The sequence below is a fragment of the Carassius gibelio genome, chromosome A1 (assembly GCF_023724105.1).
Source record: "Carassius gibelio isolate Cgi1373 ecotype wild population from Czech Republic chromosome A1, carGib1.2-hapl.c, whole genome shotgun sequence".
Lineage (NCBI taxonomy): Eukaryota > Metazoa > Chordata > Actinopteri > Cypriniformes > Cyprinidae > Carassius > Carassius gibelio.
This window is the reverse complement of record NC_068371.1, coordinates 4087315-4106581: the sequence shown is the minus strand read 5'-3', so window position 1 is coordinate 4106581 and position 19267 is coordinate 4087315. Positions and strand designations below refer to the sequence as shown.

The 19267-nt window shown below is 42.7% G+C and overlaps 2 protein-coding genes across 2 annotated transcripts in view; both read right to left on the bottom strand.

Annotated features, from left to right (window-relative positions):
• LOC127960470 (dorsal-ventral patterning tolloid-like protein 1) overlaps positions 1-9597 on the bottom strand; it is a 42707-nt gene extending 33110 nt beyond the window's left edge. Inside the window, exons 1-2 of the mRNA XM_052559933.1 lie at positions 9367-9597; positions 7804-8212 (exon numbers count right to left, since the gene is read on the bottom strand). Coding sequence (XP_052415893.1) covers positions 7804-7981 — 178 coding nt within the window. The 5' untranslated portion in view covers positions 7982-8212; positions 9367-9597. The remainder of the gene's footprint in view (positions 1-7803; positions 8213-9366) is intronic.
• Positions 9598-10519: 922 nt separating this feature from the next.
• Positions 10520-13209, bottom strand: LOC127975064 (uncharacterized). Its single transcript, XM_052578870.1, has one exon. The coding sequence runs from the start codon at positions 13207-13209 to the stop codon at positions 10834-10836; it is 2376 nt and encodes a 791-aa protein (XP_052434830.1). The 3' UTR covers positions 10520-10833.
• Positions 13210-19267: the final 6058 nt, after the last annotated feature.

Below are 19267 nucleotides of genomic sequence, written 5' to 3'. Positions count from 1 at the left end.
AGATAGCTTGATTGTTTTATATTGGAATACACTCTGTCCATGGGTGTGTGTGTGAGTGTGTATGTACACGTAACGGTGAACTGCACCTTTAGGCCGCCACTATTGTTTCTCATGCATTGTTTATGATTGCATGCACACGTGTGTGTACAAGCATCCATCCCTCCCCCATCAACTCCTCAGACAATATTCAGCTTTAATCTGTGACTGTGATCCTTTCACATTCATATATAGCTGGAGTCTCCCATGGATCACAACCTTCATACAGAACTAATATTAGCAATGCTTTTGCAAACGTAGATAGAAATTATGCAGTTGTTATAATCATACATGAAAATTCAAGAAAAGCATATTCATATTTTATTTTTAAAAATGCAATTGCAAAGTTGACTTTTAATAGTAAATCACTATGTGGCTTCAAATTGTTTCTTCCACGCCATTCATCCATCAACATTAAAGCATGCAAATCTGCTAAATAATTTTATACTTAAAAGCTGACATATGGTCTCTGCAGTTTTCATAACAGCCTTGACAATGAGACAAGACAAAATATGCTAAATGTGTATCCAGATGAACAAGGCAAAGTGTTTAGACATGACCACAGTGGAAAAAGCTTTGTGTTGAATTTAAACATTGATTTGCGATGTCTGGGGCTGAAGCCCTGTAATGCCTCAGCAATCATGAGACTTTGACTGCACATCTTAACTTAGCACCAGTCAATAACTTCAGCTGAGAGGATCGATAAACACAGAGCTGAGGCTGTACTTAAGAATCTATTATGAACTGACTAACATGTGACCATCACAGTGACATGTGGATTGTTAAATGTAACAGCTTTACATCTGCTTAAATGGGAACAAAGAGACCTCTGCAGAATGTGTCATCTGGAGAGGAATAAAAAGGTTTTGGCAAATATGAAATGATAATCTCCAAGATTACAGTAGTGTGGCGGGAGGTGTGATTTAATCTGGGTGCAGTGATATCCGCAGATAAAATTGTGTATTAAAACGGGAGATTATCCTGGAGGTCACACTACAGTCCCAAATGAGACTCTCCAAGTTATCCTGGAAACATCCAAATCACTTTCACTGTTTCCTTTAAATGATTTAAGAGTTAGAGGTAAGCACTGCTGTAACTAACAATGCATTCAATTTGACTAAACTCGTCTCAGCAAGTACATAGAGAACTCTTTGAAGTATTTTTATTTTTTTTTGCATTGCAAATCTCACCAAAAACAATTAAAAAGTAGATCCAAATTGACACATTCAGTTAAGCACTTCAAAATATAGTTTCTCAAAAATCAAAAATGTTCCAAATCCCGGTGACTTATCTTCTTAAACCGCATTTTCAGCCATTATATGAGATGACTATGGTACGCAGCATAATTATGATCAATCCAAAAAGGTGGATAAAGCAAGAGAAATGTTGATTACAAGTACACGTTTTAATCTATATAATATATACGGTAGTACACACACACACACACATATATATTAATGTCTCTGGGTGTCTGTACATGATATTCCCTACATCATGGGAATGGATAGTAATACCAGTAATACCACAAGGATAGTAATACCAGTATATTTTGACCTTGTGGGGACATTTTTTGTTCCCATGAGGAAACAAGCTTATAAATCATACAGAATTAAGTTTTCTGAAAAATCAAAACATACCTGTAGTGTTGTGTGAGTATGTTTAGGGCTAGGGATAGAAAATACAGTTTGTACAGTATAATAACCATGTGTGTGTGTGTGTGTGTGTGTGTAAAGATATATACACGTATATATTATCTTAACAACACACTAATGTCAAGCTTTATTACTCTCAACTGTCTATGATAGCCAAACAGCTCACTCAGCTTTGGAACAGAGCTGAAGACTGTACTTGAATCAACTGATTATCTTCTCTTCGTCAATCCCACAGACAGTCCGACAGTACACACAGACGGCAGATGTTGTGGAGAATCCTGCAGGGAGGCACCGATCAACACACACTACGGGTTTAGAGAGTCCATATGTTGATGCTTCATTACTGTGATGTCAGTTTTATACAGAGAATCGCTTCCTCATTAAACGCACAGAAACATGCAGCGGAGTCTGATGGATGAGTGTCATGGGAGCTGAAGGATGAGCGTGGTGTTTCTGTTTATCAGTGACATGCGTAACTAAAGACATCTGCACCACATGTCAGAGAGACATGACGCAAAGCATTTTGGGTGACAGCCTAAAAAGCTTTCCAGCAAGCACAAACATGTGCAACAAAACACATACACATCCGAACAATTACAATAACTGCTTGATGTCAACTTGCATCCTGACAATGTTAGAAACTTACATACAGGTTTTTTTAAGACAAGCATTAATCAGAGCAGTAACCTGAACAACGGCATTTATGTGTCTATATACATGACACGTGGACGACTGAAAAAAAAAAGTAATTAGATTACACTAAAGCAAAAATGCAACAAAAAATGTAATTGTCATACAGTATGACAAATGCTTATTAAATCAATTAATCCATTTTCTAAAAACATCGACCATCATATAATTGCTTTGCTTTGAGCAAATGTAGATATTTTTGTACAGCCATTGACAATTTGCAAGCTTAGTTGTTCATACTGTCTACCACAGAGCCAAATCATTTTTTTCAATAATCATTTCAATGAGATAAAGACTTTACACTACAAATGCACTCCAAATATGCAGTAATTAGATACATACAGAGTCAATGTACATCTTTATTTATTACTAACTACTTGTAATCATCCAAATCGGATGTTAAAAGAGGTCTGGGAGAGACCAGCCATCACTGTCATCACACTCTTAGTAAATGTGCCACTGTGTGTATGAGAGACAGAAAGAAAGACTTCAGACACTGCCGTTGTCGGAGCTTCAAAGAACCTTTTCACACATCAGGATGTGTAAAGGCGTAATTGTTTAATTAGTAAAACACATTCTAGGAGGAAGTGCGTGGATCGCTGACTCATGTTTCGCTATTCCAAAACAAACAGTCCATGGCGGAGAAGAGTGCTGATGCGGGAATTTTGGGGAATTTTCGGAAGCTGGCTCTCAGACCAGAGTGCTCATGGAAAATCTTTTTTTTTATTAAACGTATACCGTCTCCATCTCACAATTATAGAACAGCTCAACTACAGATTTAACTACTGTTTGAAGCTGACTTCAAAGAAAAGCTGAAGTAAACGAAGTCAAAGTGCAAAAAATCATGTGAGATGTGAGATGTGAGGACAGACTGATGTGTGATGTAGTAAATCCTGAATGTAAAATTAAATTGAGTGTATTTGAATATAACTCTCTACATGAGCACTTCTACGTTGCAGACATTCGAACAATAAAACTGCAAGTGAAAGTTTTTTTCTCTTTTCACTCACTCACACTCTATGTTTTGCTGTGTCCACAGTTTTATGACAAAAACCCTCTTTTGTAAGGGGCATGAATGAAGGCATGTGTGTGTGTGCATGTGTGAGTGAGAGAGAGAGAGATTCTTCTCAAGCTAAGTGGCAGGATGCAGGCTACCAGGAAGAGATAACTGCCTGAATGAAGTGGGCTCCCACATTCGTTCACACACACGCGCACATACACACACACACCAAAACACACACACACAGTGAGGGAAATCAGTGTACAAAGAGATGGAAATGTGTTTAGTGCACTCTAATGGCATGAGATAAGCACACGGCCAAATATTCACATTCTGTTTTCGCAAGAACAACAGCAGCAAGATGATCAACCACACAGAGTCATTTCCACTGTACACACACATATGATACAAGGTCATAAGCAATATGTAAATAGATGGATATGAATCTGTCACGTATGTAGATGTAAATTTAACACCCAGCTGCATTGCATAATATAACATCCATATTGGTGAGTAATTAAAAGGGTTTTTAAAGTGATCATGCATTTTATAAGAGGGTTCCAACATAATGTATATTTAAGCTAAGTGGTGTTATTATCCAGAATTGATCATGTCAAATCAAATTTATTTCAAAATACACATTGCTTCAAAGCAGCTTTACAGAAAATAAAGATGTTAATATCTGCATGTCTTTTAGTCACATTTAGCAGATTTTAGCTGTTGAGATTAGCTATTTAGCATATACTTGCCTACATTATTGTACTGCATGAATTGCTGATAAAATTGGATACAAATGTAAGCAAATCTATCTTTTAATAACTCTTACCTCAGTTAAAAAAATCTAGGATGACTTAAAAAAAAAAAAAATCCTTGCACTAAGCTACCAAAACTCTTAGATATTAAAAACAAAATTGTGATGTGTATTCTTTGCTTCTTTTGTGACAGGTGCAGTTTCTCAATGAGAGAGAGACTAGCTTATCTTGAGTAAAGCATTGACTTGCCAATGGTGATGTTCATCACTAATATGAAGGACAATAAAGTATTATCTGCTTTGTTTATTACATTTTTATGAATTACCATTGTACTTCTCTGCCATTAAGATGCCCTTGTTTACTGGATGCAGGCTACTATAAACTAGAGAATTATAAACTACAATACCACAAACTCAACTAAACGCTAAAAAAAATAATATGTGCATTGAAGAAAGAGTGAGGAATGAAGTGCAATCACTATGAATAAACAATATGGTGAGAAGAAGGTAATAGAATAGTGTAAATATTATTTCCTTTACCTGACCTCATTTATTTTCAGTATTTTAATTTTGCTATTATAAGCACTGTGTAAAAACTTTGGCAATATTGTAAATGCTGTCAATCAAAGATGTTGACTCTCATTTTGAGAGTAGCGTGTTTGCCCCTTAAGCTAAGTCTGTCTGCATACACGCCCAGTAAACTCCCTTCGGGTTTGTTTATATTCCTCTTGCCTAAACAAGGGGGCGTGGGCTAAATTTGCATAATCAGAAAAGATTGGTTATTCTGTAGCAACAATGTCATTAGGTTTACAATGTCTTAAGATAACAGAAACAGATAAAATCACCTAATGACTGTATAATGTTACTAGTCCTTTAGTGACCTACTGAAACCAAAAGAGTTTCTGTAAACAAGAACAGAAGTTCTTAACAATGCATTTACCTCATTAATGGAGCTAATAGCCTTCTGTTGGGTCAATCAAAAGAAACTATTAATAGGAACTCATGAAAGTGGTACACCTTGAACATTCAGAAGTAAATGTGCATGCATTTCAGGTTTTCCAACCCTACAGTACAATAAAACACTGGCAAAACTTAACCAAACCAACATGCAATGCCAAAACCCTTGATATAGTTAATAAAGAGAGTAAATAATGTCTTGATTTATATCTACAAATGCCAAAATGTGTACGGCTAGTGTTTAGTAATCACAATTAGCTTTTAATAAAAACAACACATGTAAAAGAGAATCAGATTAGCAAAAGTGTGGTTCAGGTAAACCCTATGTTAAGGATAATTAAACCTGACATTTTTGGCCCCATGGGAAAAACAGCTTATAAATCATATCAAATTATGTTTATTTTATGTTTTCTGTGAGGGTTGTGTTAAGGAAAAGGGACTGAGTTAGAGACGCAGAATAATAAAATATACAGCATCACTACGGAAAGTTCCTACAAAAACAAAAACAAAAAAAAACAACGTGTTTGTGTGTGCTATGTCAAATGAAGCCAAGTTTTAATACTGTGTTCCTGTAAACAATTAAGCTAAATTTGGGACCATTCATCTGAAAGGCACAGCAGCTCCCCTCATTGACACCTTGCCTTTAATTAGCAAGGCTATTTCTGCTCAAACACAAACACAGGGCAGATATGCTAATGTAAGGCTATTTCTGCAAACAAATGCATCAGTAAAACGCTCCTTCAGCTAAGAGAGAGGCTAACGTTAGCATAAGAGAGAGCTGGATCGAAAACGCTCAATGATCTGGACAGCTTTTGGATGGTCAGCATTTCACCTGGTGTGATGCAAAGATGTTTCAAGCACTTTAACGCCAACTCCACAAATGTGTGTCATTACTGTATCAACTATATATCAACTGTATATATATATATATGTGTGTGTGTGTGTGTGTGTGTGTGTGCGCGTGCGTGCATGCATGTGTGCGTGTGTGTTCTTTTTAATATTACTGTAACATCATGATGTTTTCGGGGCCACTGCCCAAAGTAGCCCGAACATCAACGGAGGTTAAGCATGATGGCAGATGAACCACACCTGAAATGTTATATTGAGATTCGGTCATCTTGGGTGTACACTGGTAGTTATAAGGAAGTTGGGTATGTTCATACACATGGTATACAGGCTGTTTACTAGCATCTTAAAGTTCCAGTACTGACAGTATGAATTAAGATGGGAATATGTGATAGAAATCTGACAGAAGTGTGTGTAATAAAGATTAAAAGTGTTTTTCTTTGTCTATTTATGTATGTATGTGCTTAAGGGTTATGTGATGATGTTGTCCACCCTCTCCCAGTAGTACTGCTATCAACGAGCCTGTCAAAATCTAGGCAGAATATTTCACAGTTTGGGAAAACAGAGGTCCTCCCTATGACTGTAAAACAGTCAAACTCCTACACGCATACACCCAATCATAGACACACTAATCCAAACATTCATACACACTGCACACATACAAACACTCTTACAATGCCCTCTCAAAACAACTCAGACAGGTGCTTTTGTTTTCATTCTTATCCGTAATCTATATTGCCTGTGTGTACAGTATGTGTGCCCTCTGCGTGTGTACATACATTATCTCAAGAAAGCCTGGAAACAATGCCAACACATTGCAGCAGAGAAACCAATGCTCAGATTTATAGTTCCTGAGTAAACATGATATATACACAAAGGAAAGTGAGAGAGAGAATGTGTGTTGGCATGCAAGAGAGGGGGAGGAACAGAGCAATTTTACCAAATGTAACTGCAGACGATGCATTTAAACATCTGCTCTCCCTTAGGTGGAGTTTACTTACACATCCAAGAGAGGACAGAGTGAAAAAAAATCATATTACTGGCCTTCTTTATGAAGATGTGTCAACATAAAGATACAATACATACAGGTCACCACTAATATTGACTATATACATACATATACACACCCTTGAGTGCTACTGTAATCTTTACAGTTTAACCCTCCATATTACATGAACAATCTCCATAGGTGTTTAGGCTTTACAATCTAAATCCTTACGTAAAAATAAATGTTAAATACAAATACAATTATGCACAATGTCAGCACATATAAAGGCGCATATTGTAATTACTCGTTCCTTACATAATAAACATGAATTATTCTAATAACATTCGTCATAACTTGTGCCTGCAAGTTAAATACTGATTCAGATGGAGGGAGTGAACACACTTACACATTCGTTAGATTGATATAATAATTATGTAAGAGATTGTAAATCGTGCAGGTGGACAAACGTGCGCGCGGAAGGCACGGGTTAATGACAGCGGAGCGCACGTGGACTCGCGAGCCCCGGGATCATCCCGGGAGAAACCGAATTAAAGCGGGTCAGATCATTTCAGGGGGAGAGGAGGGTCGTGCGAGGCTTGTGGGGGATATTTCTACGTCAAAAAAAAAAAAAAAAAAAAAAAAGAAAGAGAAAAAAAGGGAATAAAAAGGCGTCGCAGATGCTCGCGCAGCAGAGGACTCAATGCGTGACCAGTGCAAAAATAAACAGAGTTTGAGAAAAACAAGCCCAACAATTCACTCCTCCTTCCGTTTATCACTATACAGGAACGAGATTGAAATTTTTATGCTTTCTTTCTCCTTTCATCACCTCACAAAAAGTGTTATCAGATCAAAAGTAAGGATAAATCGCACAAAACCGTCTTACCAGCTTTGCAGGGATCCTTGTAGTCTATCGTTTCTGTTTTGTCCTCTTCATAATAATCATAACTGTCATCGTAATCTAAGCAGCTGTGCACGGACACTTTGCCCCATAAAGTCAAGCCGGCCAGCAGGAGTGTGATCCAATTCATTTTACAGGTCAGTGCTGAGTAAAGGTAGTCCATCTGAAGTTTGAATGAGCGCGGATCAGTCGAGGGTCTCCTAGAGTCCGGTGGTGGTGATTTAGCGCTACACGCGCCTCGTGGACATCATCATCTTCATTATCATCATTGGTCCGGTTCGACAGACGGGGCAGGACCGTCAGCGTCGCGCATCTCAGCTGGACAACCTCAACAACTGCTGCTGATCCCAGCTCGCTTTCCTCTTCCACAGTCAGTTCTCCTGAAGACGCAGATCTGCAATGAAAGCCAGTTTTAAAATGAAACAAGACACTGGTGGCAGCGGATGAGGCGTGATGCACATTTAAATTAATATTTAAATGAAGATAGATAGATAGATAGATAGATAGATAGATAGATAGATAGATAGATAGATAGAGAAGAAGAAGACCTAATTACACAGAGTGCAATGCAATTAGGTAGCAATGTGTTATTCACACATCAAAAGGTATAGGAACAGTAATTTAAAAGTGCATACAATTCTGTGCATGCAAGACACTTTTAAGCTTGCTCTCGCTCTCTCTCCACTTTTAAAAGAACAGACATACATCTTTCGTGCATTATAAACACAGGAAACATGTTTTTAACAATGCGTCCGAGATCAACCAAAAAGAGCCGGTAGCTGTAAAAGTCACACATTCACTAAACCGTGAGCAATGATTCGACAAAAGCACTGTTTTCCGTCGCCTATACAAACCTTCAGGATGTAACGCAAGTTCCATGTAGGTGAGATCGTAATTAAAAACCGTTATAAATACAACAGTCCCTTTATTAGTGGGTGACAGTAAAAGCGGCTGTGGTCTGACATTTAACAAACATGTTCTCTCTCTCTCTCTCTCTCTCTCTCTCTCTCTCTCTCTCTCTCTCTCTCTGTCACACACGTCTCTGAACTAAAAGCAGTTTCTCAGTGTGTAATTTGCTGCGTGAGGCTGCTTTAATTTGGTCAGTGTGGACCTCAAAATAGCTACAGCCTTCTGAAGCAAGAAAGCCCAGAAACACTAGAAAAGCGCTGGCTGCAGCTGATACAGGCTACGTTTCCATTCAACACATCTCAGTCTGAGTGTATAAACTTCTCTCATTTGAGTGAAGGTACTGTCAAAACGCCGAAAGGACGCTTAAAGCCAGCTTTGAGCTCGTTTACCGCACTCCCAAGTCCTGACTAATACAATTTACCGGCCATAACCCCGGGGCCCGATCTCCTTCAACGCCTATTAACCCCAGGAGAGTTTGCATCTCCGTCACATCTGACAGAACAGAGCGGAGCGTCCGAGTAAACGCGAGGAGACCCGAGCCTTGATCGCGCGCCACTTTACAAACACAAAGAATAGACGCGCAGTAGTTTAACACCGTGGCGTCAAACCTTGTTAAAATGTGTGAGAGACGTAGCTTACCTCAGAGAATGCCCTCAGGGTCTAGTGTTTTACAGCCTCAAAGCGCAGGCTCATCCTGAGTACTGCCCTCATATTCCCTTTCTCTCTCTCTCCTCCCCTCTCTCTCTCTCTCTCTCTGGAAAACACTTCTTCCACAGCCACTGACTGGTGCCGCTTATTGCAAACGTGCCCATTTCCCTAGAGATTAACTAGTCTCTCTTTCTCTCTCTCTCCCGACACACACATACACACAGATTAATCCCCCCCTCCCTCACGACAAGGTAACTGTGTGTTGACGTCACGCCATCAATCCATCAATCTGCCTCACTTAGCAAAAACTCATGCACTGCATGACTAGAGCACTAGAGTGATTGTAAATGTGGTTTAAACAGTGGTTAAAATTATGAATGATTAACATATATGAATGGCTGCTAACATTCTGACAAGGAGTCAGTCAGAGGGCATAGGTAGTGACCAATTCAGTGCAAAGATGATTTGAAAGGAGGGAAATCTCCCTGGATGGGTGAAACAGGGAAGATACTCTGAAACAAAGTTCTTAGTGAGTGCACATTTGTGTGTGTGTAGATCAGGTTTTGCCCACACCAGCAGTCACACAGGAGGAACACATCTTAATAATTAAGCACCAATAAGAATTTAGCACCTAAAAGGCATATTAGAATCATGTAACACTGAAAACTTTGATTCAGCTTTTCCACCGGAAAAAAAAATGCATTTTGCACTGCCCCCAGTGGTGTACCAAACTGAATATATCAATTAAGATTCAACTGCCCCCTGTGCATGCTACTTAAATAACAATATGTCCATATTTATTTATAAAACTAAAATGCTTGAATTGCTCTATACTGGAATCTCAGTGTGGTTCTTACACTGCCAGCACTCAAACACTAATCAGAGGTATTTTCCAGGCCTTTAATGGATGACATCTGATCCTCAGTAACCTCAGCAGCAATACAATGTTCATTGGGATTGAGGTGTAAGTGAGAACACGAATTAAATAAAGACGCGATTAGCATCGAGGTGCCAGATTAACTGACACAGACTGCAGTTTGACCTGTCTGGTTGAGACCTGGAATGGACTTAAAGGTGCCAAAGAATGCAAAAACGATGGGTTACTTAACGTAATCCCAGGTTCTTTGATAACAGAGTGAGGTGTTTCACTATGGGAATCGCTTTGGGCGTGACCAACTACGGAAGCTCCTATGCCACCACGTCTGTCTTTGACAGACAGGTCGACCTGAGATCAGGCTCCGCCCCCACCTATATTACTCAGGTCGACCCCTACGAAGTCATTAAGAGAGATTTCTTCCCGTTCCTATGCAAGGAGGGAAGTGTTGGTGAAACACCTCACTCTGTTATCAAAGAACCTGGGATTACGTTAAGTAACCCATCGTTCTTTTTCTAACTTCGCTCGGTGTTTCACTATGGGAGATATAGACCACTCCCGGATTGCAACATACGCTATACCAATCATATGGGACTTGACGTGCTGACTCCTAACACTGCATGAGCTAAGGATGGCTCAGACACGTTCAGTCTATAAAATCGCACAAAAGTGTGCGGTGTGGCCCAGCTTGCTGCAGCACAGATCTCCTGGACCGAAACACCTCTGAGTAAGGCCCATGATGTCGCCATGCCCCTAGTTGAGTGGGCCCTTAAGCCCTCGGGAGGTTGGGAACCTCTGCATGCATATGCTAAGGAAATAGCTTCTACAATCCAGTGGGACAGTCGCTGACGTGACAATGGCTTCCCCTTGTGAGGAGTAGCCCATGACACGAACAGTTGGTCATTTTTCCTGAAACCTGCTGTCCTTTCTACGTACACACGAAGTGCTCGTACAGGACACAAGGCATTCAACCTCCCCTCCTCTGGAGAAGAGAACGGAGGAGGGTGAAAAGCTGCAAGATCTGTAGTTTGACATCTATATGACGAATCCACTACTTTAGGTACGAACGCCGGGTTAGGGCGAAAGGAAACCCTTGTAAACCCTGCAGAAAACTGCAGACAAGATGGGCTGACCGACAGTGCCTGTAAGTCACTCACCCTCTTAGCTGACACCAGCGCTAACAGTAGTGCTGTCTTGAGCGAGAGAAACTTTAACCCTATAGCTTCCAATGGCTCAAAAGGGTGTTGAGAAAGGGCCTCTAAGACTGTAGACAAATCCCACAATGGGACCATTCGCCTGGCCCCTGGCCTCTTACGTCGTGCCCCCTTCATAAATCGACTTATTAAAGGGTGCTGACCTGCTGTCTTGTCACCAAAACCCACATGACAAGCAGATATAGCCGCTAAGTATACCTTTATTGTAGAAAAAGCTTTCCCTTTATCTAGCAGATCCTGCAGGAAACATAAAATGTCCCTCACTGAACATTGAAAAGGGACAATATGAATCCGTCCACACCATTCATCAAAGACTCGCCACTTATTACTATACAGTGAACGAGTGGAAGAGGCTCTTGCACTCTGTATAGTGTGTATGACCGATGGGGGCAGACCTGCTGCACTTAAATTCCACCTTTCACGGGCCAGGCCCAGAGAGCTATCCTGTCTGGGTGAGGATGGTAGATTTCCCCCCCCGCTTGTGACAGGAGGTCCCTCCGGGGAGGGAGGGGCCACGGCTGACCCGACAGTAGTTGAACAATCTCGGCCACCCAAGGTCTGGAAGGCCAACGTGGGGCTATCAGTATCAGCGACAATCCCATTTCCCTCACCCTGGCTAGAGTGGGTGAAATCAGGCTCAGAGGGGGAAATGCATACAGCAGGACATTTGGCCATTGGTGGGCTAAAGCATCCACACCCAATGGTGCATTTCCGTCTGCCAGAGAGAAGTACAGAGGACATTGGGCGTTTTCCTGCGAGGCGAAGAGATCTACGACCGCCTGGCCGTATCTCTGCCATATCTGCTTCACCACCTGGGGATGAAGCTTCCACTCTCCGTACAGGGGATTTCCTCTGGACAACAAGTCTGCCCCCCTGTTCAATATCCCTGGAACATGGGTTGCCCTGATGGATAAAAGACTTATGTCGCACCACACAATCAGCTCTTTTGCCAGCTGGTGCAGCTGAAGAGAGCGTGTGCCTCCCTGTCGGTTGATATAAGCAACCACTGTGGAATTGTCTGTTTTCACTAAAACATGCTGACCCCTGATGAAGCTCAGAAAATGTTTCAGCGCTAGAAACACTGCCAACAATTCCAAGTAATTTATGTGTTTGTGAATTAGCTGAGGGGGCCAAACGCCGTTCACAGTTCTGCCCATTAGAGTCGCTCCCCAGCCCTTTAATGATGCGTCCGTCGTCATAGTGACTCTCGACGACACTGCCCCCAGGGGAATCCCCGATCTGAGGGTCGCGGGGCTTTTCCAACGTCTGAGCGCTCTGACGCACGCATACGTCACTCTCACCTGTCGGTTGAGATGACGCCGAGAACACAGACGCAGATGCGCGACCCAGCGCTGAAAGTCTCTCATTATTAGTAGTCCCAGTCGTACTACAGATATCACTGAAGCCATTAAGCCCAGCATTCGCAGGCACAGTCTGAACGGGACAACTTTCCCCGTCTGAAAACGGGAGAGACATTGAGTGAATGACGCGATCCTCCTCTCTGTCAGAGTGACTCGATAAGAGAGGGAGTTTATACTGAGCCCCAGATATTCTGCGTGCTGAGCTGGCTCTAAGCGGCTCTTTTCCATGTTTATTCTGAATCCCAAGCTGTTGAGATGCAATAACACCATATCTGCGTCTTTGATTGCTTGCTCTTTCGACGAGGCGCAAATCAGATAATCGTCTATGTACGACAGTATTCTTATCCCCCTGTTTCTCAATGGGAAAAGTGCTGCTTCCACACATTTGCTGAATACTCTTGGTGCTAGACACAGACCAAAGGGCATTGTCTGAAATTCGTAAGCAGTGCCTCGAAAAGCAAACCTGAGATACTTCCTGTGAGACGGGTAAATATCTATGTGAAAATACGCGTCTGACAGATCGATCGTCACAAACCAGTCGTTCTGGCGGATGGATCGACAAAGTGTCTTGTGTGTCAACATTTTGAATGAATATTTCCGTAGGTGCTTGTTTAACACACGGAGATCTAGAATTGGACGCAGAGATATGCTCCCCTTCTTTGGGATCACAAAGTAACGGGAATAAAAGCCCTGACAGCTCACTTCCCTTGGCACTACTCTGATGGCTCGTTTTTCTAAAAGACAGTCTATCTCGGCCGTCAGGACGCGAGCTGACTCTCCCTCGGCCGCTGAGGCTATTATACCATTGAATCTGGGTGGTTTCATGGCAAATTGAAGCCTGTATCCCCGTGAAATCGTGTTTACAACCCACGGATGAGCTGCGCATGCGCGCCAACTGAGTATGCGAGCCGAGAGAGGTCCCCTGTATACTTCCCCAACGCCGGCGCGTTTTGATGACGTCATTACCGTCTCCGCGCTGACCCCTTCTGGAGGTGCGCGCGCTCCCTCCAGCGGAGAGGCTAGGGATACACATCTCAATGTTTGGATTTTTTTGCAATCTATCGCCCTCGGCTGACTGCCTGGCTGCGATAGTGAAACATTTATTGTGTTTAATGAGTTGGGGGAGCACGTCGCCCTCAGCCTGTGGCCTGGATGCGATAATGCATTTTTTATTAAACATTCCCCTGAACTGATGGGCGTTTGAAAACCCAGTGTAAGTGCTTGGTGACACTTGAGAACGTTTTGAACTTGATTGCTTATAGCTGGAGCCCTTACTGAACTGAGAACAACAGGGCTGGACCCCCTCTTTCTCTTTGCGGGCGGAGAGAGAAGTGACGGGGAACATTCGCGTGTCAGGTCGCACGCTTCTTCTTCCGATCCTCGGGGTGGGGTGGGCGGTTTCTCGCCGCCGCGGCCGCAAATGAATGTTTCCCCCCGGGTCCGGAGCCATCAGATCTCGGACGATAGCCCACTTGCTGTCCGCTGGGAGGCGGTCTCACACTCCTAGCTCCCGTCTGCCTTCCTCTCGCCGCAGCGGCTGCTGCAAAACCTTGCCGTGCTGGCTGAGAGGGTGGTCGCGGTGTTTGCTTGCGCGGTAAACAGAGGTTAAAAGCCTCGTCCTCCTGTTTCCTGAGGGTGCTGGTTTCTCTCATTTTCTCGAGAGCTGGTCCGAAAAGGCCCTTAGTTGGGTCGAACGCAGCGTCCATCACCTCAGCTTTTTGAGCGTCGCCTAAACCAGACAGGTTCAGCCATAACGCTCTCTCACCTGAAACGGCCAAGCCCATAACACGGCCACAGCCCTGAACCGCGCCACGAGAAGAGCGGAGAATTAGGTCGTTTACCACACATATCTCGTCCCAGAGAGCTGGGTTCGGCACTCCTGTATCTAATTGTCGCCCCATCTCCTCCAAAATCTCCGCCTGGTACGCTGACAGTAAAGTCACCGCGTTCAGCGAGCACACTGACTGCGCCGCATACTTGTACATCCTCTGATAGATGGACGCGGTCAGGCGCTCCATCTTGTTCGGCAGCGAAATTTGGGAAGAGGCAGAAATAGATCGACGATATGGATGGAGGTGATAGGCCACTGAAGACTCTATCGCTGGGGGTCCGGTCAGCCCCAGCTCTCCCATTCCTTGGATCTCAAGTTTAGAGCATCCCTTGGTCGGGAGCTTGCTCTTAAAGGGGCTACCCCAATGGCGGGACATCTCCTTCATGCACGCCGGCACGGCGGGTAGGAGTTGTCTCGTTGTGGTTAGAGCAGGCGGTAGCCTTTTCCCGTCATAAAGGTCCCTCTCTGCTCCCTCTGAATCCTGGGCCGCGGGCCACGCTAGGCCCAGTTTTGCCGCGGCTCGCTTGCATACCTCGTGCAGGTTACTGTCTGCCTGCGAGCCAGTGTCAGTCGCGCTAGGGGGTCTAGACTGCTGGACAGGGAAGAGAGAGTTGTCTTCCTCCTCCTCTTCGTCCATGTCCAAGTCGAGGAGGTCAGAGTTAGCATCGCCCTCTGCGTCCTCGTCTCCCGGCTCCTCATCCTCGTGTGCGAGAAGGCCATCGAACAGAGGAGGCATATCCGGGGATTCGGCTTCCATCATCTCAGCCCAGCTCGTCGTAGTAGCTCGCTGATGATCGTTAGCCTTAGTTTTCGCGATGGTTCCAGCCAGACATGGGTCCTGCTGACTAGCCACCGCCACTCTCAGCCTTCTCTCCAAAATTTTAACCGGCAATGACGCACAGTGAACGCACGTTTGTGGGTCCGCAAGCGACGTTTGAGCGTGCTTGGCGCCCATGCACACAATGCACATGGGATGGGGATCCCTGCCCGAGACGGTTGCTCCACATGATGATGGACACGGGCGGGGTGCGGGTTCCTTCTTCGACTCATTCCCTTTGGCGGGGGTAATGACTGTCGACATGACGGCTGGAGAGAGAAAGAGAGATTCGAAGACTCGTCGTAACACGTTAGTCCGATTAATGGTTCACAGGGTAGTTAGCCCTTTTCGCGGCTCGCCCTGACGCGTAAAGCCTATGGTGGCTTGACACCACTGAAAATCCTATCGTCGTGATAACACGCGATAATCTGAACAGAATAGCTCGCCTTGACGCGGACACTATTCGGTGTGACACTCAACCCAGTACCAATCCAATCCACTGATGTCGCGTTCGGTAGCGTACTCCAATGACGGCCCGCCAGTTGAACAGTTAAGCGAAATCAGCGAAAAGTTCGGACTTGCTGAGAGAGCTTGTAGTCCCTCACGGGAAGAAAGCGAGAATGACTTCGTAGGGGTCGACCTGAGTAATATAGGTGGGGGCGGAGCCTGATCTCAGGTCGACCTGTCTGTCAAAGACAGACGTGGTGGCATAGGAGCTTCCGTAGTTGGTCACGCCCAAAGCGATTCCCATAGTGAAACACCGAGCGAAGTTAGAAAAAGAATCACTTTTATAAGGTGTTGGAACACAGTTGTGTGGCTGCAGTGTGTGAAAACAACCAGCCTATAATGGTAAAAATCCACCCACTCATTGTTTTATAATCCCAATAATTCATAAACAGTCTCTCCACACTATTACATCTAGGTTTCTCACTACTGTGATGACGTAGTCGACATAGTACTGCCCATTTGTGACGCTCTCTGCCCTATTAGCATATACACAGCCCTGAGTGAGAAGCTGCGGTCCGCCATTACTGTTCTCTTGCTGTAGCTGCTGGAGGTACAATGTTAGCGCTATAGAGCCATTAAATGTGTCATATATTGGGATGCACCAACAAACATAGGAGTCTCCATAGGCCAGTGAACTTTAATTTTCGAAGGAAATGTCCCAGAAAAATACTGAAAGGTTTTGTACATTTGTGCTAACATTTTATACCGGACTGCCTCACAAACGAGGGTCAGTTCAGTGCTGGAGTTGTGCAAAGATTTCTTCTGAAATAGGAAGAAATTCATACACAAACATCCAGACTATAGACAAAGTAAGCATTACGCATCATATTTTGTTTTCCAAAAGATCTTCTTGGCTCTCTGTAAGGCTAATGTTGCTAAAGCTACCATTGTCCCTGCCTGTTTTCACTAATGCTGCCTTCATGCGCTACCAAAATGATCGTAAATAGGAATGTGGAAGTAAAAAATTGCATTTGGATGCAATTTGAAGTCAGTAACATGGTCACCACCAATTAAACCGTAACACCAAATATTCCCGCGAGCATGAACTCTTGGCTCTTGGGAGGCGGGATCAGGAGCTAATTATCATTTAAAGGGGCCAAACACAAATAGCGCATTTGACTCATACCATAAAAGGGCCAATTTCAACAAGCTATAAGAAATATATGTGGGGTATTTTGAAATAAAACTTCATATACACACTCAATTTAAAATATTGTATCAATGCATTCTATGGCACCTTTAAACAACACTTTGTAACTTTTTCTGTGTTAAAAATTAGCAAAATGTTTATAATGAGCGAGTACATCATAAATTCATCTACCAAAACACATTTTTGTCTTATCCCAAATCATTATGGTACATTTATAATAAGTTATTATTTTTGGACTATTGTAGCCTGTTCAGGTCTTCTCCGCTGCGGAGTAACATAAACATGTGTGAATCGTCCTAGACATGAAATTGGAGAAGTAGCTCAGGTTAGAATCATCTTCCGCAGGATGCACGCAGTTCTGTTTATTAACCACTAGAGCGCCAAAATTTACAATGTGTTGCTTTAAAATGTGCTATGTGAGTTTCCTTCATACATAACAATTTAGAAAACATTGCAATCGTTGAGCATCTGTAAGCCCAGTTTTTGCTCTGTGTTCTGGACCGTTGGAACGAGTCGGATCGCTCATCATTGATGGCTTTTCAGCTGATTAAGAGAGTCATCGCGCAAGATACTTCTCTGATTGGCTCATGAGCATTTCAATAGGGCTATATGAAAACGTTCATAACGACAAAGCCATCCGGAATGAAGAAAGTGAAGAAGAACTCATTTTTATACTGAAAATGATAAGCAGTTGCTGCTTAATTTATGGTTTGTATATCCAAAGTGCTAGCTCTGCTTTTCCTTTGACAAATACAGACTACTGCCACAAGCAAAGAATTTACATTCTACAGTCTAGAACTGTTGGCTGTAGTTTTTGCTGTGCATTCAACCTCTGAAGCAGGTGTCACAAGTCCACTTTTTTGCCACTAGTTTTTAATGTCATATTGTTATGTCACATCTTAATACAGTGGGTTTTTCTATTTTTTGTGTCAATTGTTTTCATGCAATTTTGTAATACAGTTAACACTCTGTGGGTGTTTGTAGCCTGAGTGAATTAGTAAGAGGAAGGCATAGACTGCTTCGGTGCAAGAGGTGAAGTCTGGTACACACTGTACGTGTAAGTGTGGAGTGAGGGACCGTGCCCTTTGACCCTGTGTGTGACCGCAGTTCTGGAGTTTAGTGGAGTCCTTCTGTGAGTAAACACACACTTGGCCAACGGGAAGAGAGGATTTCCTCTGTTTAAACGATGTGTGTGTGTTCCAGGAGAGAGGAGACAGAAGCAAGGTCAGTGAAATGGATGTGCTGAGATTTTAACATTTTTACCGTAATTTTCTTTACGTTATAAGCCTCTAACAAGCTGAATAAATCATATATCTTACCATTTTGTAAGCAATATTTTATAATATAACCCATTTCCTCCTACAAGGAGGAAATGGGTTATATAATATTTCATATTCTCATATGGTGAGAATATGAAATATGCAGACCAGAGAACAAGGAGAAACAGCGGAATGTAAAGAAAACACATAAAGGTATAATGCACACTGTTTATGCGTGCACTTAAGGCTTAGAGTTAAAACAGAACTTCTGTTCTTCTAAACTGAATTAGTTGAATATTCTAATTTGAATATTCAGTAACCAGTGCGATTAGAGGATTTCAAAGAAAAAGAACAGCTGTAGTAGGAGAGATAGAAAAATATATCCTTGTAAAACATGTGCTTTTACAGGAATGTACATTCACAAGTACACCGTACACAGTCGAGTAATTTCTGAAAGGAGCTGAGCTTTCAGCCCCGTTCTAGCACACGGAAATCAGCATGCTGTGATTTTCCTTAAGTAAAGAGTGGATGTGTGTGTCAGGAACTGGTGTCTCTTTGAGTCTGTGTCTCTGGCTGTGTGAGATATGTTTCCTCTCCAGAGTGGAAGTGCATTATGATCAGCTTTAGGGAGTGTGTAAGTGTGTGTATGTGTGTGTGGACATTTCTTCAGTTACTGACTAAACGAAATCCTAACCTAACATACAGCTGAAAAGTAAGTAAATTAAACTCACTCTGACTAAATTATATTGAATACATTAATTTGGATTGGATCTTAGATATTACACAATATCATTCCATGCAAAATATTAATTTCACAAGGTGTGTGTGTGTAACTAACATGTGCATGTGTAGCCCTTGCATTTTCTCTTTCCCTCCATC

Bases quoted from the DNA above. Each gene is read 5' to 3' on its own strand.
- LOC127975064 (XM_052578870.1), bottom strand. From the start codon at position 13,209: ATGTGTGGAAGCAGCACTTTTCCCATTGAGAAACAGGGGGATAAGAAT.